The 21,961-nt window shown below is 39.7% G+C and overlaps 1 protein-coding gene across 2 annotated transcripts in view; it reads left to right on the top strand.

Moving 5' to 3' along the window:
* NUP93 (nucleoporin 93) overlaps positions 1-21,961 on the top strand; it is a 65,255-nt gene that overhangs the window by 35,038 nt on the left and 8,256 nt on the right. For both annotated transcript variants that reach the window (XM_063438298.1, XM_063438297.1), the window contains exons 3-19: positions 524-641; positions 2,396-2,458; positions 5,081-5,209; positions 7,061-7,135; positions 7,467-7,559; positions 8,752-8,891; positions 9,059-9,191; positions 9,272-9,429; positions 10,495-10,660; positions 12,020-12,110; positions 12,205-12,396; positions 17,061-17,187; positions 17,627-17,699; positions 17,791-17,835; positions 18,301-18,417; positions 19,998-20,116; positions 21,638-21,755. In XM_063438298.1, the coding sequence (XP_063294368.1) occupies positions 524-641; positions 2,396-2,458; positions 5,081-5,209; positions 7,061-7,135; positions 7,467-7,559; positions 8,752-8,891; positions 9,059-9,191; positions 9,272-9,429; positions 10,495-10,660; positions 12,020-12,110; positions 12,205-12,396; positions 17,061-17,187; positions 17,627-17,699; positions 17,791-17,835; positions 18,301-18,417; positions 19,998-20,116; positions 21,638-21,755 (1,957 nt within the window). The remainder of the gene's footprint in view (positions 1-523; positions 642-2,395; positions 2,459-5,080; positions 5,210-7,060; positions 7,136-7,466; positions 7,560-8,751; positions 8,892-9,058; positions 9,192-9,271; positions 9,430-10,494; positions 10,661-12,019; positions 12,111-12,204; positions 12,397-17,060; positions 17,188-17,626; positions 17,700-17,790; positions 17,836-18,300; positions 18,418-19,997; positions 20,117-21,637; positions 21,756-21,961) is intronic.

Below are 21,961 nucleotides of genomic sequence, written 5' to 3'. Positions count from 1 at the left end.
TTATTTCCACTAAGGACTAATCCCTTTCCATATTAAATTAGACTTATGGTTACACCCACGATGTAACACATGCAACATACTCATATTGAGGATCATATAGACAGCCACATATCATAATAAAATATAACTCTGCAAAGGAGGGCAACACAGACGTTAGAAATTATACTATTCTGTCTGCTTTGCCATCATATGCAAATATATGCAAAATATCTTCAAACATATTGTTGTAGGAACAAACAACCAGTAGATGGCGCTGTGACACACAATATCCCTTTGGATGACCATGGTTTTGTTACAGGGAGGTAGGCTGAATTGTTGTGAACTGACAGCTGCATTGCAAAACTCAGTAAAAAATATTAATTCTGTGAATTAATATTAATTCTTCCCAAAGTGTGCTATTATGTATTCAGTCTGTTGAAAAATGTGTTGTATTTGATGTGGGTGGTGTGGATCTTGGTATATAGACCTTAGCAGGGCAGGGTTTTTTGCTTAAGATCGAGATTAAACTGTGTCTTGTTTACAGGTCGGTTCTCCTGGGCTCCAGAGGTTTGGACATTTCTCACATTTCACAGAGGTTGGAGAGTCTTAGTGCAGCTACAACGTTTGAGCCTCTTGAACCTATAAAAGATACTGATATCCAGGTGAAGTTTGGCATTCTCATTTTTTCATTTATTTATTCATTGCCTTTCTTTACATCCTAGTGTTTATAAAAATAAATACAGGCAAAACCATCATGCTCCTTAGCTTAAACTCTTTTAAGGGACACTATAGTCACCAAAACAACTTTAGATTGGTGAAGCAGTTTTTGTGTATAGATTTTGCCTTTTAAAGTCTCACTGCTCAATTCTTTGCTGTACATAACATGAATTCCCGTACATAATTGTTTAATTTAAATCATTGAAATATAGTGCTATCATTTTAAAATGGACACTCTAGGCATCACGACAGCATGGTTAATGTGCCTGGAGTCCCCGGCCGCCACCGGCTGTCAAACGGTTTGAAACTTACCTTGTTATGTTTGGTATCTGTGGTCCTTACATTCTGAGTTGATCTTAAGGTTCATATTTCCGCATTATCATGCCAACTCATAACTGGTTTAAACAGGATTGATTTATTGAGAGCCATTAGGTGACACTCTGTTTAAACCTGGTATGAGTGGTATGATTTTACAGAAGCATGAAGTTCCACTTTATCAGATCAACAAAGAATGAAAGGACAGTGAGTATCTGACACAGCAAGGCAAGTGTGAAGCTGTTTGTAAAGGCTTGGACAAATTACTGGCAGATGGCACCTAGAGACTGGCAGAACCATAACCACTATAGTGTGCAGTAGTGTTTGTGGTGTCTAGAGTGTCCTTTTAAAGGCTGCTTTGGAATTGCATTTATATTCCATGACATTCAATAGTTATGAATGAGAAAGAGTACTTTGTCTCATGTAAGTGCTAACTGATGTGAATATGTGGCAAAACAAAATCCTCAGGCTGACTGATGGAAACAGTCATCTAATTTTCATGCATTAGATCAGGGCTTACAATGTTCAAGTCGTACACTACTAGCCATGCCTTGCAATTTACCACTGCAAGCCTATAGGATCCATCTTATACTCACCACGTTTGAATTTATACTCACTCGGGCTAAAGTTTTACTTGCCAATGGCTAGTGCAGAATGGAAAGTTTGAGGCCTGCAGTAGATCATCAGTGGAGGATCACATGGTCTCTTCAATAGATACCGGTTTTGTATTCTTAGTCATGCACTAAAATATGTGTGTGGTACTGGCTCCTGGCAGATTATACTGACTGGAGGCAAAGATTGTGGTGGTGCTGAGGACAGAGAGATAGTTAGGTAAGTATATCTACTTTAGCCCTGGGTACCACCTTTGTATGCCGACATGTCACCATTGGGGTCTTTGCAGAAACTGCACAGACCCCACAACTGATATTGCCCTTTTAAAACAATATAGAATAGATTTTCACCAAGTTCAGATTCTTCTCCTAAAGCAATTTAATGTGACGTTTTCAGTTTGGCTATTTAAGCCTAAATTTAGAAAATTACTTTTAAGTCGCTTTGAATTCACAGAAATTCACAGTGTTTGTTTAACAATGGATTGGGATGCTGTAGACTAAAGTCTAGATCAGGGGTAGGCAACCTTCGGTACTCCAGATGTTGTGGACTAGATCCCCCATAATGCTCTTTACACCCGTAATGCTGGCAAAGCATCATGGGAGGTGTCGTCCAAAACATCTGCAGTGCCGAAGGTTGCCTATGCCTGGTCTCGATGATATTTAACATGGACTGGCAGTATAACGTGGCATCATGTCAAGGAAAGTCTGACGTTTGCTGTGATTCAATATACATTTCTGGATAAAGTGTCCTAACAATAACTGTACTTTTTTAGGGATTCCTAAAGAATGAAAGAGATAACCTACTTCTGGCTGCAATTGAGGAATCTAGAAAGAGAGTAAGTATTTTTTTTATTAATCCGTTTTTGTTATGCGTTTTACCAGTACGAACGTATTTTGATTTGTCTGATTTTTTTGTAAAAGTTTTTTTGTGTTTTTTTTTTTTTTTTTTTTTTTTATATTCAAATGTAATATTACACATTGAAAGTGGAGCAATACAAAGATACCGTATATACTCGAGTATAAGCCGACCCGAATATAAGCCGAGGCCCCTAATTTTACCCCCCCAAAATGGGAAAACTTATTGACTCGAGTATAAGACTAGGGTGGGAAATGCAGCAGCTACTGGTAAATTTCTAAATAAAATTAGATCCTAAAAAAATTATATTAATTGAATATTTATTTACAGTGTGTGTATATAATGAGTGCAGTGTGTGTGTGAGTGCAGTGTGTGTGTGAGTGCAGTGTGTGTGTGAGTGCAGTGTGTGTGTATGAGTGCAGTGTGTGTGTGTGAGTGCAATGTGTGTGTATGAGTGTATATGAGTGCAGTGTATATGAGTGCAGCGTGTGTGTGTGTGTGTGTGTGTGAAGTGTGTGTGTGAGTGCAGTGTGTGTGTGTGTGTGAGTGCAGTGTGTGTATGAGTGCAGTGTGTGTGTGAGTGCAGTGTGTGTGTATGAGTGCAGTGTGTGTGTATGAGTGTATATGAGTGCAGTGTATATGAGTGCAGTGTATATGAGTGCAGTGTATATGAGTGCAGCGTGTGTGCGTGTGTGAGTGCAGTGTGTGTGTGTGTGAGTGCAGTGTGTGTATGAGTGCAGTGTGTGTGTGTGTGTGTGTGTGTGTGTGCAGTGTGTTGCAGAGCCTTGGTGGGGGGTGGGCATTTTTATTATTTTTTTTAATTATTATAATGGTAATATTTTTTTGTTAGATTCATTTTTTTTATTATTTTTATTTATTTTATTATTATTTATTATAATTTATTATTATTATTTTTAAAATATATTTAAAATATTATTTTTAAAATATAATTTTTTATTTTATTATTATTATATTTTTTTTCGTCCCCCCTCCCTGCTTGATACATGGCAGGGAGGGGGACTCTCCTTACTTGGTGGTCCAGTGTCATTGGTAGTTCAGTGAGGGAGAGGGGGGCTGTCAGAGCTGTAACTTACCTTCACAGCAGCTCCTGTCAGCTCCCTTCTCCTCCGCGCCGTCCATTCAGCTCTTCTGTCAGCTCACAGTGTAAGTCTCGCGAGAGCCGCGGCTCTCGCGAGACTTACAGTGGGAGCTGACCGAGGTGCTGAACGGACGGCGCGGAGGAGGAGAGAGCTGACAGGAGCTGCTGTGAAGGTAAGTTACAGCTCTGACAGCCCCCCTCTCCCCCGGTCTGTATTATGGCAATGCAAATTGCCATAATACAGACTCTGACTCGAGTATAAGCCGAGTTGGGGTTTTTCAGCACAAAAAATGTGCTGAAAAACTCTGCTTATACTCAAGTATATACGGTAATTCTGTAATTCTGCTGTGTTTCGAATGAAGATCTCATCGGGTAAATGTTTTCCAGGACTTTAGATTTGGTACAGGTATGATATTTGTCTAGTAGGTTATTTCACGTTTGTTGGGCTGAGCGGTCTCCTGCTACAGAAAACCACAGTTATTGTAGTTAAGAAATAAACAAGGAAGCTAAAGCGTGGTCTAAATTAAAGAGTTCTATAGCATACAGCATAAAAAAGGACATTCATTTAAGGTTTACTGCAAGCACCATGACCACTTCAGTGTCTTGAAGTGGTTGTGGTGCTTGCGGTGTGTCTGTGAAACGTCTACGTTAGAGTGCTGCAGAAATATTTAGGTTACTTGCCACAGGTGTAATTCCACGTTTGGTAGGATCATTGGCCTGCCTGGATGGGGAGTTCTGGGCTTGCTAATGTCAACATCTGTCTTCTGCAGCTCTGTAGATGCCAGGTGTGATTAGGCTGCCATCGTGGAAGTCTTGAATCCTGGAGAAACCCACGTAAGAGGCAAACTGTTGTAAAACTGTTTGCTCCTTCCTAGGGAACAGTACTAGCATCATAAGCACTGCAACCAGTTGTGGGGATTATGATGGCTGGAATAACACGTTAAAACCTTGAGGTGCTTCACATTTAATTGTGAGATAGGTGGTAGCACTTTTGGAACTTGATACATTGCGTTCTGTCAGATAACCATAATCTCAATCAGTTTTTGTGCATAATTGCTTAAATTTGGGACACCACATGCCAGCGAATAAAAGCATTTTTTTACATTTTCATCCAAAAATCATTGAAAATAAAAACGCATAACGCAAATGGGGTTCCTTCTGCTTGTTCCTTACTTGCTATTTCCGAAGCCTTGCACTGTTTGCGTTTCCACTTTTCTTCTTGTGGTTTAAGGGAAGATTTAATTGCCTCACTGAATGAGTTATAACAATAGACCTCTATGATATTATACAGCACTCTGCAATCGTTATATAAACAAATCACATTATATTGCGCCATGCTCAAATGAGTTTACAGTTCTGTCTGGTTCTGGAAGATTTCCATTGATTGTCTTAGAAATATTGTCCCTGACTTTGATAGTTTCCGCTTCCACTGGTAACATTGTGTTATAAGTTTATCATTTATTTTGCCTCGTACATATTTTAATTTCCGTGTTTGATCTGCAGACATTCGCCATGGCCGAAGATTACCACAGAGAGTCTATGCTCGCGGAATGGGAGCAAGTAAAGCAGAAAATCTTGCACTCTCTGCTTGCTTCAGGAGAAGATGCGTTGGACTTCACACAGGAGAGCGAGGTACCCAGCCTTGACACATGGGGCATAGTGAATGCCTTTCATTCTGGACTATGGAGCTTAATGTTGTCCAGGAGGGTATTATGGGATAAGTCACTTATCTCCCTACAGCGGTGTCCCTCATTCTATAGGATGAGTGGAACTATTCTATAAACTGATAGCAGCTGTAGTTTGGCTGATATTGGTTTAAACACAACACAGCTTCCAGTTTAGTGAACTGGACTGCATACAGCGATCAGAAAAGCCACCAACCAAACATGCACATTGTGCATATACAATCTAAAAAATACAAATAGAACAAAACGCAAATTGCGTAATATTGTAAAATCAACAAAAGGGAGTGGGGTAATTTTTGCAATCACAAGGATAAAATTGATAGTACGCACGTAAAATAGGCTTTATCGTGGAAAGGCCTTCTTTTTTTCTTTTTCTCACATTCAAAACATGAAAGGAAAATGGAGAGACCATCACATAGTGTAGCAATTTAAAAATACAATAAATATTATTAGATTGTACTTACAGGATGAAAGACCAAATCAGGCACATTAAAATCTCTCTCTGGAACCAGAATCTTGGTGAGGCTCTTGGAGGATGATCATGCAGCAACAATTGGTAACACAAAGTAAAAAATACAAAATGAAAAGTAAATAAATAAAAAATAAACAAAGAACTATGATGTCTCTCAACCCTGCGCGTTACATCCAATGCAGGACTTCCTCTGCACTCTCTCTGAGCGACTAAGCGGCAGGGAAATTCACCAATGTGACAATTCAATGTGAATTTCAAATGTTTGGCCAAAGTAGTCAAACTGAAAGTATAGCTGACTTAGATTTTTCCATTTCGGCTATTTTTGCCTTAAATTTGAAATTGACTTTGCATTCTCACTTTAGTAATTAACCCTGTAAGTTGTGCATGCAAAAAAACAAAAGGGGACTGCATTCCATTAAAAAAAAACAAAAAAACAACAAGACCCAGTGTTCTAAACTATAGAGATGGCTGCATCTCCCATATCATATAAACAATAATAGAAGTCCGAGCTCTGTGCTTTTTATTTTATTTAATTTTTTCGTCATACTTTAATGAAACACCTTACCACACTCTGTGACCTTTAGAAAACCATTCGTTGTGCATGCAGACACTGCAGTTATAAGTAGCTGGGAAGGGACGCAAAGCACTTTCTGTTCTATCAGCTTTGCAAAGTTGTTATGGTGAAAACATGTATGTACTAGTATTGCACTAGATTTTGTGTGTGTGTGTGTGTGTAATTAGTCATGCATAAAAGATATACTGCATGATGAAATATGCAGAATGTGTCCCACATTATGTAAATAGTTCATGTGGAATACAGTCGGCTCAATGTGACACAGAGAGCAATATTTTGGGGCCTGCACCTGCACTGCATCTGGTCTTCTCCTGCAAGAGGAGCTGGATGTCTCTTTTTAGTACAAATTACAGCAGATGCAGAACCACACTCCCTGGCCGAGAGTGCTCAGCTGGTGCTGTCTGTCATTGAGCGCCGTCCTGCTTTGTTTCATAGAGGATTCTAGCTTCTTCTGCTGGACAGTGCAGAAGATATGCGGCTCTAGCGCCCTGTGGGACGGCACCATAAACTCTGCAGCACGCAGATCCTTTAACTGCTTCTCATCCATGCGGAAAAAAAACTAATTGTGTAAAGAGCACTCGCATAAATGTTTCTTACTGGCACTGTGTAAGAACAAAGATGTCTTGCATGATCTTTTGTTTCCCATCTTTAATCTTTGGGTTTCTGTAGATTAACATATACTCACAGTCACAATGAGAATGTTTCATGCTATCTACTGGTATAATATATTATGGTTATATCTTCCCAAATAGACAAGTTATATGAGTGAATCCGGAGCACCCGGTCGCAGTTCTCTGGATAGTGTGGAAATGGCATATGCTCAACAGGTGAGTGAGTAAACTATATGATATTGTTTGGATCTGACAAAACAAAAACCTATTCTTGATCACTTTTAAATTATTTGCCCCTGCTTATTTTTAACTGTATCTGTCTGCAAGATTGTCCTTTTTTTAATGTTTTTCATAAATTTTCTCTGTGTTTTATCCAATGTATAACTAACCCAGGTAGTCATTAAGTGAACTGCTCTATACTTTTTCAAACAGCGCATGGTGGCAAGTTATTGTGTTTTTTTTGTGTTTTTAATATATTTTGGTATTTAGAAAAATGTCTCAGATTATCACTGACAGTGTTTTATTATGTTGTTTTTTTTCTCTCCAGATTTACGTATACAATGAGAAGGTTGTAAACAATAATCTGCAGACCAGTCTAGTGGACCTGTGCGTTGCAGTTGCAGAAAGATTAGATGACAAGGTATTGTCCTCAACCATGTCCTGTTTGGCAGTACCCCATTAACGCCCGATACTGGTTATATGCTGTGTAGTAGAACATGTCGGGTTGGAACCTTTGTGTAAAAGACCACAACTATATAAACTTGTTACACTTCCTCTCTGACCATAAAACATATTTCTGATCATCCAGAGACTTTTGTTGAATCCAGAGTAATATACACTAGCAGATTAAGCCAAGGTGACTGAGATTTCTGCAATTAGTGAATGTTTGACAAGCTGGTTGTTTTTTGCATAGGAGCCAGGTTATGGGTGGCAGAAGACTAAAACTTTATACATAAAAAGTAAATATTTATAAAACATTTTTAAAAATTCATTCATTTTTATTATTATTAAAGAAGTTAAATATTTTCCAATACCATTGTTGGACTTCAGTTAACAATCTTGACTGTCAGCTTAAGTTGCTGAGTGTAATAGACATTGTAGTCCATCAATTGAAGGAAGTCCGCTCACTGTTTTCTTGGTCAGATTCTTAGAGAGGTTGGAAAGAGTAACCTTACTATTTACTAAAGTGAGAATTATCCAGTAGTAAATTTCAAACTTTTAAGCAAAAATAACCGAACTGAAAATAATTTTTTTCCAATGCACTTTTTTTTTGGTCTTGAAATATGATATAAGCTTTGAATTCCTAGCAATGTATACATTCGTGAATAAACATGTTACTGTATAGAAGCAGATTCCTAGGGTAAACGAGCAAGTTCACGGGATTAATGAGCAGATACACCTGGGGAATGGACTGCATTTTTTTATTATAGTGACAGTGAATGTGCAAGTTTTCTGGGCTAAGATTGAATGGACAGATTACATCAGTGCATTTAAAGACTACACTCTATACTGGTACTGCAATGCCCTGACACACAGTGACCCTACACATTAATATGACCGTTTACACAAATGCCACACTTCATTCCACCATTCCAGGCAACTACACATCTTTATTCACACACTCCACGAAACACCCTACCTGTATTTACACACTGGCATGCCACCTTTTATTCCCACCCTGATAGGACACACAAACACACTCTTTCGTTCTCACACACTGACTCACAGTGTGTTGAGAAATGTTTTAGGGCTGGCTAGTAGTTTAGGCTTTGACATTTTATGCCATGGTTATGGTATGGTTATGCTATGGTTGTCTTTATTTCTCCATGCAGAATGTGACTGATCTATGGGCAATGGTTAAACAGATGACTGATGTCTTTTTGGTACCAGCTGGTGACACTTTGAAAAGCCGTTGTAGTGTGCACATGCAGATGGCGTTTGTGCGGCAAGCTTTAATTTACTTGGAACAGAGGTAACTGATCTAAATAGTTTGACCATTTAGTAAAAGCAGGATATGTCTCCACTGAATACATTCTCCACTAATTGGGCTAAGAATTTAGAGACTGGAATCAAGCAAATCTTTATTAATGGCATGATGCCCCCAGGATTAGTGTCCTTTAATGTCTTAAATTATTTCAGTTACAAGAGCTACACACTGCTGAGTGTTTTTGCGAACCTGCAGCAGGCTCAGCTAGGAGGCATCCCTGGGACATTCCACATTGTGCGAAGTTTCCTTAATATCCGGCTGCCAGCCCCTATCCCTGGCCTGCAGGTATGTGTTTACACTGACTGTTCTTGTTACACACTTGTATCTCTTCCAGGCTGGTCTCACAGTTTTATTCTCTCCTACAGGATGGTGAGGTGGATGGCTATCCCGTGTGGGCGCTGATTTATTACTGCATGCGCTGCGGTGACTTAATGGCAGCTCAGCATGTGGTAAACCGGGCACAGCATCAACTGGGAGAGTTTAAGAACTGGTTCCAGGAATACGTTAAAAGTGAAGGCAGAGGGTAAGGGTGTTTTATAAACCTGGAAGGTGTGATTTAAGCAGACACCCTGGGAGAATTTCTTCTTCTGTTGGCTCCACGGGGTTGGTGGAACTGGCAGGCACGCTGGGCTTAGAGCACGCCTACATTCCCTCTTTCTCATTGAGAACAACTGGAAAGCTGCGTTCATATATGTGCTCACTCACAGCTACTGCTCTGATTGGTCAATCTGTTGGCACAGACTGGAAATATGTGCTTGGGATAAAAGGGAAGGCCTGCAGCTTTGCAGTCTGTTTTATTTTATTTTTTTAAATACATACTCCTAAAAACTAGCTACGTGGGAATCTGAATGTATTGAACAACATTAGCACGTCAATTACAGTAACAGCAATGTGGTTTTGGTCCACTCACCGCTGTTCCCTTCGGTATTAGCACTTATATTACAGCAGAAGATACAAAGAGTATTTTGAACACCATATGGTGCTTAAAAGGACCCTATAGTCACCAGAACCTATAGTCCTTGCTGGCACTTTCATGTGAACACTGCCTTTTCAGAGAAAAGGCAGTGTTTACATTACTCCCTAGGGGCACCTCCAGTGGCAGTCACTCAGGTGGCTATTAGAGGTACTTCCTGTGTTGTGCAGCACTGACGTCCAGTGTCTCCACACTTTGCATGGAACATTCCTCATACAAATGCATTGATTCAATGCATCTCTATGAGGAGATGCTGATTGGCCAGATGGGCGTTTGACTCCACCCCCAGGTCGCCTCTTTGGTTAAGATCACAGAGTTGATAAGAAAGCCAAGGAAGTGGATTGGGGCAAAGCCAGTGACGGCAGACCCCCACAGTGCTGGAATAAAAGTAAGTAAATTATTTATTTAAAGGGGGGGTGGGGGCGCTAAATAGTGTTTTTAACACTATGGCATCAGGAACACAAGTTTGTGTTCTTACAGCTTAAAAAGGAGTGTGTACCCATTTGTTTCAATTTAAAATAAACTCTTGTCATGTGACAGATCCTATTTGACAAAATCTGCTACAACTGTTACTTTGTTACTCTGTTACAAGGAGTATTTTTTTTTTACTTGCAGATTGTCTCCTGATTGTGAGAATAAAGTACGTCTTCATTACCGAAGAGCCGTGAGAGCAAGTACCGATCCGTACAAGAGAGCGGTGTACTGTATCATTGGGAGATGTGATATTACTGACAACCACAGTGAGGTGGCCAGTAAAACAGAAGACTATCTGTGGCTCAAAGTAAGTGGCGCTGTACAGAATTATTATTTTTACTTGTTAACAGAGATTTTGCGTTAAGATTTCTCTACTCTTGGGAAACTGCTGTTAATCAAGGAACAAGTTTTCCAAATGAATCCACATACTTCTATACCATATGCATTAGTATAGAGTAGTTTAGTCTCACCAAAAATCATCATCATCATTTAATTTAAATACAAAACTCTGTAGAACCCTTTGTGGTAAAGACAACATTATTCAGTTCTCTGAAACAGATCTGGCTAGTGTTTGTATGTCACCATCAATAGTTTACCTGTACATAATGGCTGTAGTACAAACAGGTATTCTATAGTATTATTTGACCACACAGATGTAGGCCCTCTTGGGCGGCAGCAAAGGCTCTAGTATTCATCAGACTAAACACACAGATCAAAAAACAAATACATGTGGACTATTCCAAATTCCCATGCAGATTAAAATAGTAATAGAGGTTATAGTTTTGCCTCAATGGCCATTACGCTAGCAATTCGCTATGTCGGTTTCAGCTAAAAGGCAAAATCTTTTTAATCTGTTCACTTTTTAAACTGTGGCACTCAAAGCAGGAAAATAACCTTAGCATAATAAAGCAGTTTTGTTATATAAATCATACCCCTGCACTATCACTGTTCCATTATTTGTCCTTTTAAGTGTAATCACTTTTGTTTCTTTTTGTGCAGCCCTTGCCACACCTCCCCTGGCTGTGACTCACACAGCCAACATGGAAAAAGGGTCAGATTTTACTGCACGGTGTTTACACTTTAGAAGTTACCTGCTGTTCTTTTATTTAAACATTAATCACAGAGGAGGCTGCTAAAGGTTCTAGCAGGCAATTAACAGTGGAGGAAATTATAAATTAAAGGAGCGCTATTGTGTCAGGAATGCACAATATAACATGATTAGGTCCCCAGCCTCACTCTGTGGAGATAAATGGTTATTTTACTTCCTTTTTCTCCACCGCCGCGCCAGTCTTGCCGCAGGTGGCCCTGCCTCCATGGCTGAGATCATCAATAGGAATGCATTGAAGGCCATTGCGCGTGCACAGCAAAACGCTATGCTGTGCAGCACTGACACAGGAAGCGCAGGGAGGTGTGGCTAGGGTTGCATAAACATATGGATTTAACTCTCCTAAAATGCAGATAATTGAGCGGTTAGACTGCAGGGACATGATCTATACACCAAAACAGCTTCATTAAGTTAATGTTGTTTTTGTGTTTAGTATTCCTTTAATTGACTATATTTATTTTGGTTTTAAGTCTCTGCCTCACTTGTATGTTCCCTCCTTATCTTGTATTATATATTGTATTGCTTTGTGTGATCTCTTATTATTTTATGTAATCTGTTCAGTTAAGTCAAGTATGTTTTGAAGAAGACGCCATCAATACTCAGGACAGGCTGACGCTTCCACAGCTTCAGAAACAGCTGTTTGAGGACTATGGTACATGACCTCACATTGTGTGTGTGTGTATGTAATATGTTACCATAAGCGGGTATCTGGATGACACATCTTTTTTTTTTTCATTTTATTTTAGGAGAGTCTCATTTTGCATTTAATCAGCAGCCATTCCTCTACTTCCAAGTTCTCTTCCTGACGGCTCAGTTTGAGGCAGCCATTGCATTCTTATTCCGCCTGGAACGTACACGCTGTCATGCTGTTCATGTAGCCCTGGCTCTCTTTGAACAGAAGCTGTTAATAAAATCTTCTGGGTTAAGTGCTCAGCTGGGTAAGTACACACTTATGACCAGATGACTAACCAATCGTAACAGAGATACAATTAAAGGACCACTATAGTGCCAGGAAAACATACTCGTTTTCCTGGCACTATAGTGCCCTGAGGGTGCCCCCACCCTCAGGGACCCCCTCCCACCGGGCTCTGGAGAGAGGAAAGGGTTAAACACTTACCTTTCTCCAGGGCCGGGCGGGGAGCTTTCCTCCTCCTCTCCTCCTTCCTCGTGACGTCATCAGCTGAATGCGCATGCTCTGGAGGCTGGATTAACCCTCAGTATAAACATAGCAGTTTCTCTGAAACTGCTATGTTTATAAAAAAAAGGGGGTTAATCCTAGAGGGACCTGGCACCCAGACCATCTCATTAAGCTGAAGTGGTCTGGGTGCCTAGAGTGGTCCTTTAAAGGAGAGCTGTCACTTCCCGTGCTTTTTAATGCTTATCCCTACATTTACCAAATATGTATTTTTGAGATGCAAAAAAATAAAATTAAATGAAGAAATCCACACCTCTCTACCTTTTGACTGGGTGCCTCCATCTTAACTCCCTGTCAATCATTCGTATAAGCTCTGTCCTTTGTCCTTGGCTCTCAGCATAGAGAAAGCATATAGAGCAGAGGAGGAATAACATAATGTTTAGATCTTTCCTCTTTATTCCCAATGGATTGTGGATCTTTACTGGATTATGTGTTGTTTTTCTTTTTCTTTTTTTTTTAATAACTCTTTAAAATGAATTTAAAAGAAACTGAGCTTCTCATGAAAAAAGGTTAAAACTAGTTATAGGGGATTTTCAGTGTTTTATTCAATGGTGTAAATTCCAGGGACGTGAAAGATCTCCTTTGAGCTGCCCATGAAAAGCTATCTCAATCCAGGAACTGCGTAGAACGTACAGAGTAAAGGCAGGGGAATTGTGTTATGAAAGATTTTAAAAACGTCCATTCTGTATAGAATGTGTGTGAGAAAGACAGATTAGTTTGATTCAACAGGACCCTGTTACAATATGCTTCACTTGCAGTTGTCTTTGTTACTCTTAATCCTTGTCACACAGAAGATGGACATTCACATTTATAGATGTGTGTATGTATGTATGTATGTATGTATGTATGTATATATATATATATATATATATATATATATATATACACACACACACAGTTCTATTGGTATGTACTTTACAAGTAACACCAAGCCTCTATAGCAAGCCAGTAACCAACCTCATGCTGATGATTTGCATTAACAACAAAACAGCTGTCCATGAGCAGTTCACTGGCTTTGCTCCTCTTCCTGAGTTGTGTTTCAAAGCTGTTGTATACAGCAGACACATACTCCAAAGAATCCATGTGTAAAGTGCAATAATGAGTTCCTTGAACTCATTTGCATACGCCTACCCAGAATCCCTTGCAGTAGTGAGAGCACTGTTAAAGATTGAGTGAGATTTCTGTGGGAAAAAGCAAGTCTTATGGCTTGACTGGTGTGTGTATTATTGTTTAGCAATGTATTAACTATCCATTTACTTCACGTGGAAAAGGTTTTCATCCAAACTCTTTTCCCCACCACTACCCTGGTGGTATGTATATATGTGTGTATATATAATTTGAAAGAAAACCATAAAATAGAGCCAGAGCCAAAATGGTAATGGAGGATTCTGTAAAACTCTCTCTAAATGTATTGCTTTTTCTATCTTTAAGTTGGCAAAGCATAACTACTTACTTACAATAAGAATGCATAACTACTTACTTACAACTAAATGCCACATTTCCTGTATTTTATTTTACATGAGATATAGGGGGAACTTAGAGAGGAAAGGATGGAAGTGAGGTGGTCTTGTTAGTATCCGTTAACCCTCTTCCTAAAGGCGTCCCAGGGTGTCGAGCTTCATGATGTGAGCTTTATAGATGGTGGAGTAAAACTGTCAGATTGTTCATCATTTGAGTGACACAGGTCATTGTCTTTAATGTAGTGTTAAGTCTGTGCGTCCACAGGGAGACATTCAGAGAATCTTAAAGCACTATTGAAGTCTATTCCCAGGCACAAAACAGTGTTATTTTTGATTGCTTGTTGTGTCAGTAATATATATATATATATATATATATATATATATATATATACATACATACATACATACATACATACATACATACATACGCTCTTTCATCTCCCTTGTAACATTGCAGCACATTGACACTGCCTAATCTTAGTTCTCCTAGTTCCTTGATCCAGATACGCCTGCCTCTCCTCTGTGATGGCATCAAAGACACACCACTGCGTTATATTTCAGTTTAAAGGACACTCCACACCCCTCTGCTTGCCTTACAGTTTAAGAGAGTTTCCCCTTGTTGTCCATTTATAAACTTTCAAGATAAATCAGCACTTCTTGTAAAGTGACATGGTGGCACCTTTCCCAGCTATTAATTAGACAACTCTAATGATACCTCCTCCCCTCGTCCTGTCTCGGTTGGAGTCCCCCCAAGGCTCTGTCCTGTCACGGGTGACAGTCCCAAGATCGGGACCCCTGTGCCTGATGTAGTATATGAGGAGTCTTCAGTGTGGTAGTGGATAAGTAGGGCCTGGTGCAGGGTAACCGCACGCCCCCTGGTGTTGAGCACCAGCGTTTGTGCAGCCACATACCAAGACCCTGTTGCAGCTTAGTGGAAGCCAGAGCAGATGAATGCTGAGATGTATCCAGTACTAGAAACAAGGCAAGGCTAGGATAGGCACCAAACAAGACAAAACTAGTAGAACCCAGAACCAGAGAAGGATAGAAAGCTAAACCCAGAACATGTGCACAATACATAAGGGAAACATTAACAGAACATGGGCTTGACAGGACTGTACATGGACTGGGAATACAAAATAAAACAAGACAAGATATAATAGGCAAAACAAGAGGCGACAAAACTAAGTACTATATATGTTAAACATTGGAGGTTTAGACATACATAAATGGCCAAGATGTATGCAGCCAACCACTGCATCAAAGTACTCCAATTACGGTGGGTTCCTATCTACCTAGATATGCATGACTAAATAAAAAATAATAAAACACACACAGCACTTATCTGCAAGAAAGGGGCAGAGGACTTGAAGCAACTGCCTGCAGGAACCAACTGAAACAAAAGGATTAATGGAAAAGGAAAGGGTGTGGCAACATAAACAAACCTTTAAAGGAATCCAAGAGATTGGGACTTTCAGGAATGGAATACAGGAATGAACCCAGAAAACCCAGCATAAAGGAAACCAGAAAAACCAAGGAAAACTAAACAAGAATTGTAAAAATAGTATTAGATACCAGAAGCCAAGGCCAGACATCTAAACAGGACAGAGCAGGTCCTGACATGTCCTTGGTCCCCTTCTATTTTCTGTCTTTACTGCTACCTGTACGCTGATGACACCCAGATATCTCTCACTTCTCCCCTGCCGTCCTGCAATCTGTCACTGCTTGCCTTTCTTCCATCTTTGACTGGATGTCCTCCCGCTTTCTGAAACTCAATCTCTCAAAAACTGAGCTCCTTGTCTTTGCTCCTCCTAATACTGATCCTCCTCTTTCCCTCTTACTTCAGGTTAGTGGCATCCACATAAGGCCATCCTTGCAAGCGCGCTGTCTTGGCGTCATACTTCATTCTGGCCTCACCTTTGAGCCTCACATCCAGTTTGTTGCCAAATCATGTAGGTTCCATCTTAAAAACATAGCCCGTATCCGCCCCTTTTTACGCAAGATGCTACCAAGGAGCTTGTCCATGCTCTAGTAATTTCCCACATGGATTATTGTAACCCTCTCCTAATTGGTCTTCCCAAAAGCTGTACTGCCCCGCCCGACTGATTTTCCTCTCACATCTCACCCCTCTATCAGTACTTACATTGGCTTCATGTATCCTATAGAAGTCAATTCAAAGCACTGAACAATTCTAGCCCCCCTTATATCTATTCACAGATCCATAGGTATGCCCCTCCTCGTACCCTCCGCTCTGCACATGACCTTCTCCTGTCCACTGCTCGCACACGTATGGCCAACTCATGCTTGCAGGACTTCTCGCGGGCGGCTCCCTTCCTATGGAATAGCCTGCCTACCGCCATCAGACTCTCCCCTAGTCTTGCATCATTTAAGAAGTGCCTTAAAACCCATCTCTTTTTAGGAAAGTGTATGGCCTCCCAGAGTAATCTCTACCTTACATACCTGTCTCTTGCTCTCTCCTCCAGCTCTGCTTCTTACCCACCTTATTTGATTGCGATTTCCTGTCCTATTGTGTTTTTATACTCCACCTCCTATAGACTGGAAGCTCATTTGAGCAGGGTCCTCTTCAACCTATTGTTCCTGTAAGTTTTCTTGTAATTGTCCTATTTATAGTTAAACCTCCCCCCCTATAATATTGTAAAGCACTGCGGAATCTGTTGGCACTATATAAATGGTGATAATAATAACTGGAAAAGTGCTTCTCGTGGGGCAGAATGCAATGCTTCTCATAGATGAGCATTGGATTGGTTGGGAGATTTGTACTGATGAGCTTGTGGAGTGTGTGGTACCGTTTACTATTGACACAGGGAAGCTAAGAAAGCCCCCCGCCTCCCCCCTCCAAACACTATGCCGTTGATATGTGTGGACAGTAAGGCTGTTAGACTCAATAATAGACATCACTATTTTATATATGGTGTATTTTTGTCTGCAGTGAGCCAGGAAGCCAAAGACTCTCCGGGTGTCCGTCGTTTGAATTTTGTGCGTCTTTTGATGCTTTACACTCGGAAGTTTGAACCCACAGACCCACGGGAAGCTTTAGAGTACTTCTTCTTTCTGAGGTAAATAGTCTCCTTTCTTACATCACCATGTCTGACACTTTGCAGTCTCATCTCGGCATTTGTGCTAGTTTGTAACATTTTGTCAGTCTTGCAAAGTCCCATGCATGAACCACCTATATACAGTGGTGTATCCTGGTTTTGTGCTGCCCTAGGAATGCTGGGGGGGTTCTCCCTCTCCCTGGGGCTGCCGGCCAGCGCTGGCGAGGGAGCACTTTCCCCTGAGCTCTCTGCTCAGCTCCCTCGTGCGCCGCAGAGTGATGCCGGGAGCCGGAATATGACGTCATAGCAGCAGCCCGAGCGGCATGTCAGTTATCCGCAAGGCTAACAAGACATTTGCCCTGGGCATTTGGGGGCGTTTTTTTATATTTGTCTCACAATTCCATTCTGACTATTAATGCAATATTTTGTTTCTCTAATCACCCCTTATTTCTCCTTTCAGAAATGAAAAGAATAGTCAGGGGGAGGACATGTTCCTGCGATGTGTCAGTGATCTTGTGATTGAAAGCAGAGAGGTACAGACATGTTTGTTTGTGTATGTATGTGTTCTTGTTCTTCCTTCTCTGTCAGTTGGATGACTCTTTATATCTTTTCATCTCTGTTTAGTTTGACATGCTCTTGGGCAAGCTGGAGAAGGATGGAAGAAAGAAGGTAATGTGCGAGGAATTTGAATACTTGTTATAGTACTGTGTATATGTTACTAATGTGAAGGGGAGACTTTGGTACATGATACACACACGTTTAAAAAAAAAAAAAAAAATTACATTTTTTATATGTACATTGTGCTAGTTGAATAGCTAGCAAATGTAAAAAGAATGAAAAGCAAAACCTATTTAAATATAGGCCCCTTCTTCACCCGTCAAACACCTGTGGAGCTGTGGTTGTATCTGCTCTGGTGCACATCCATTTGTTATAATTTGCAATTTACTCCTTACTTTGTCTAATGTATATTTTTTTGTGTGCTTTGTAAATTCAGTGAAGGTTCTACTCGATAAATGTGTGGGTGTTTTCTTAATACATATTCTGTGTTTAAGGTGTTTTTACATATTGTGCTGATTCTTGTTTTAATCTGTATGCATTGTAATTATTGTGGTTTGTTTGTTTGGTTTTTTGCAGCCTGGTGCCATTGATAAATTCAAGAAGGATACGGACTCCATTACTAACTATGTAGCATCAGTGGCAGAAAACAAAGGTCTTTTTGAAGAAGCAGCTAAACTATATGACTTAGCAAAGGTAAAGCCCCCCTCCCTGTATTTCAAGCTTATTTTATAGTATACTCTAGAAGCCTTTTTTTTTTTTAAGCTGCATCTCTTATTGTATGAGAAAGTAGAAGTAATGTGTAAAAGCCATCTTTTTATACAACACAGATGTTGCCTATCACTAGGAATAAGAGGTACAGTCACCCCAAATGTTTGTTTGAGCATCTCGTATGTTTTGCTGTTGAGATATTGTAATATTCTTCTTGGCATTGTGAGCAAGGACCCATATCGGAGTTAGCCTTTTAGACAGATGGAGACCTCAAAGGGTTACTCTAACACCTTTTCAATTTAAAATGCCCTATTAGGCATTCCTTATTAGGTACCCCCCTTAAAAAAAAAAAAGGAAGTTAGGTGTTAAACTTACTGGAATCCACCGACGGACGAAGCTTCGGGTGCTCCTCTTTATTTCTCGTCTGATGTCACAGCCTTCTTTGCATGGTCCAATCAAATGCTTCAAAGAGAAGCCTTTTATTGGACCTCTTTTACCGGCTCTGAACGCATGTTCATGCCATGAATCGGGGAGAGAGAGGATTAGTTATATATTTTAAATAAAAAAAAATTACAAAACGAAAGGAGGTTAGGAGGGACTGCACAGAAGGAGGAAAGATCAAGGTTCCCCTTGCAAATGCGGTGCCCAAGCTGACCACATCTGTTGCCAGTATACTGACAGCCTTTTTTTTTGCACATAATTGACATTAGGAAGTCCAGAACTGAAATGCAAGGTAGGTAGATACCCTGTGTGCATGATATTCCTCTGATGATTGCTTTGGACATTTGCAGTCTCCCTAATTTTCATAGTTAAAGAAACACTTGAAATCCTTAAACATTTAAGCTTGCTGAGCTGCTTTAGAGGTTAACAGAGTGTCTTCTCTTTCTTACATCATAAAAGTAAGAGTAATTTAAGAGTAATTGGCGCTTTTATAAATCTGCTAACTTCCATCATCCCGACTGACAGTCAGACAGCCTGGAGGGTGCACTTCCTGATTGCTTTGCATTCTATCACAATGCAGAAATCAATGCATCTCTCTAAGAAACTTTGCCAGTGCAGTAAGGGGATTATGCATGCACCCTACCTCCAACTGCTTCTGTAAGAGAATTGTTGGATTGGCTGGGAGATTATCAGTATGGATAATCTCCTGGTGGCTGAACAGAGGTCCCTCTTACGGCTTGATTAGTGGCAAATGAATATCTTTTTACAAAGGAGCGGGCCTGGCAAACTCCACAACACTCCAGCGTTATATCTATTTTATAAAGCTTAAGGTGTTCCTTTAATCCAGGAAGACTCTCTCTTCAGACTTCTTTGAGTCTACAGGGTAATCTTTATGTAGGCTCTTTCTCACTGTGCCTAGATAGTTACCATTCGTATCTCACTGACATACCCTGCAGCTGATTCCAAGTTATCATCTGGAGTCTGCCTCTCCCTTGCAGAGAGGGAATACCTGGCAAGTTATTTTGTGAATGTTCCATGTGACTGAGTCCTATCTGATATACAAAAGAACACTGTCATTGTTGTCTGCCTACAAATCCAATACTGATTGTAATTTTTTTTCTTAGAATCCGGATAAAGTTTTGGAACTGATTAATAAGTTACTAAGTCCTGTAGTATCCCAGGTCAGCACGCCGCAGTCCAACAAAGACAGACTGAAAAACATGGCTCTGTCTGTTGCCGAGAGGTAAGGAGTTATACAGTTGTGAATCATGCAGTATTCTACATTGCATAGTGGTTCGGAAATGCACGTTCGTGTTCTCAAGCATGTGAGATGATTCTAACAAGACCTAAACCAATCTGTTTGTTAAAATGAAAATACTTTTAATCCACACTGTAACAAATCGCCCAATCTGGGAAATAAGTGGATGAATCAATTGTCTTGGATATTGATTAGAACATTTTTTTTTTGTTCACATGAATAGATTAGTTAATACATGAAAAAAATTGAATTCTAACCTATTACTATTATCATTGTTCTTGTCCATTTGAATAATCTCCTTGTTAGGATATCATCAACTGACATTTATTAACTATAGTGAAAATTCCAAGTGAATCCCTGGTGAATTTCAAATGCAAAATAAAAATATCCATTCTGGAGACATTATTTAAAAGGACACTAGGCCTTTAGTATTTCTCAAGCATTTCTAGAAACTCTGTTTAAGTTATATAAAATTGTGCTGATCTTTTGCTCATGCTGACCAACTGTTAACAAATGTCTGATTATAAACTTGTCAATGCTGTTGGGGCATGACGAGCCATCTTGTTATACCTTCATGCACTCCAAAAATAAAGAATTAAAAAAAAAAAAAAAGGACACTAGGCGCCCACACCACTTCAGCTCATTGAAGTGGTCTGGGTGCAGTTCCAAGGCCCCCTAACCTTGCAATTGTAGTTATTGCAATTTTTATTGCCTTGAATTTAAAACTTAGAATTTTCGCTTTACTAAATGTGTATGTCATAAATCATTGTCCAACTGTTCCATTTTATAAATATTATCAGAAGTTGGTGTCAAAATTATGCTGGAATGGGCATAGGGAAGTGGGGGCAGCTTAGGGGCTTGCCATTGAATATTAGAACATCCATTAAATGCCTATGTATGACCCATGCCACTTTAGTCCCTGTCCGTATTTTTAATGAAGTAGTCAAACATTGCTGTTTATGAGAAACAGTATTGTTTACATTTTGCCATAACCATGCCTCTAGTTACAATCAAAATGACTGGTAGCAGTGCTTCCGGATTGAACGCTTTCAATTATTGTACAGGCTTTTAAAACAGATTTTGCTCCATCTATTTTCAGCTCTGAAGTAGAGTGGACTGCAACTTCTGGTATAATTGCACCTGTGTTTAATTAACCCTTTCTTGAAACCATGGAAAGGTGATAAAGGTCATTTGGTTGTATAAGCATTTTATTGACGACCTATTACCTATATGCAAATTTAATTTAGGGTTTTTTTTTTTTTTTTTTCAGTGGTTTGTACTTCCATGAACTATATCTTTCTTTAGGAAAGAGACCTATTTAAGTGACAGATCTCACAGAAGTAAATTATATTTTATACCCTCAGTACCATAACTTGCATATGAGTGCCCTTTTACGTAAATTTGATCTCTAGTGTAAGCTCTGTGAATTGCATTTCTTGACTTAAGAGCAAAGTAAAACTGTGTATTGAAGGAAAATAAAAGTACAAAACCTTTTCATGTTTCCAGATACAGAACCCAAGGAATAAGTGCGGAAAAGTCTATTAACTCCACATTCTATCTGCTCCTGGACTTGATGACATTTTTTGATGAGTATCACGCTGGCCATATCGACCTCGCATATAATGTAAGCTATAAAAATCTGTTACCATGGTAATTAATCTGTTAAAAAGTTACCTTAAGAAAAAATAAATGAAAGCCTCGGTGTCTTACTATATAAACTGATAAAAGGTTTATACAAACAATAATAATTAAGATTCCTGGGGCGGAGCCTAACCTTCTAGCTGAGCAAACGTGAGGCTTGCATATTTGACTGATCTGAGGGTGGTTACC

Source organism: Pelobates fuscus, chromosome 12, assembly GCF_036172605.1.
Source record: "Pelobates fuscus isolate aPelFus1 chromosome 12, aPelFus1.pri, whole genome shotgun sequence".
Taxonomy (NCBI): Eukaryota; Metazoa; Chordata; class Amphibia; order Anura; family Pelobatidae; genus Pelobates; species Pelobates fuscus.
Note: the sequence above shows the minus strand (reverse complement) of the source record. Positions and strands in the feature narration are given on the sequence as shown.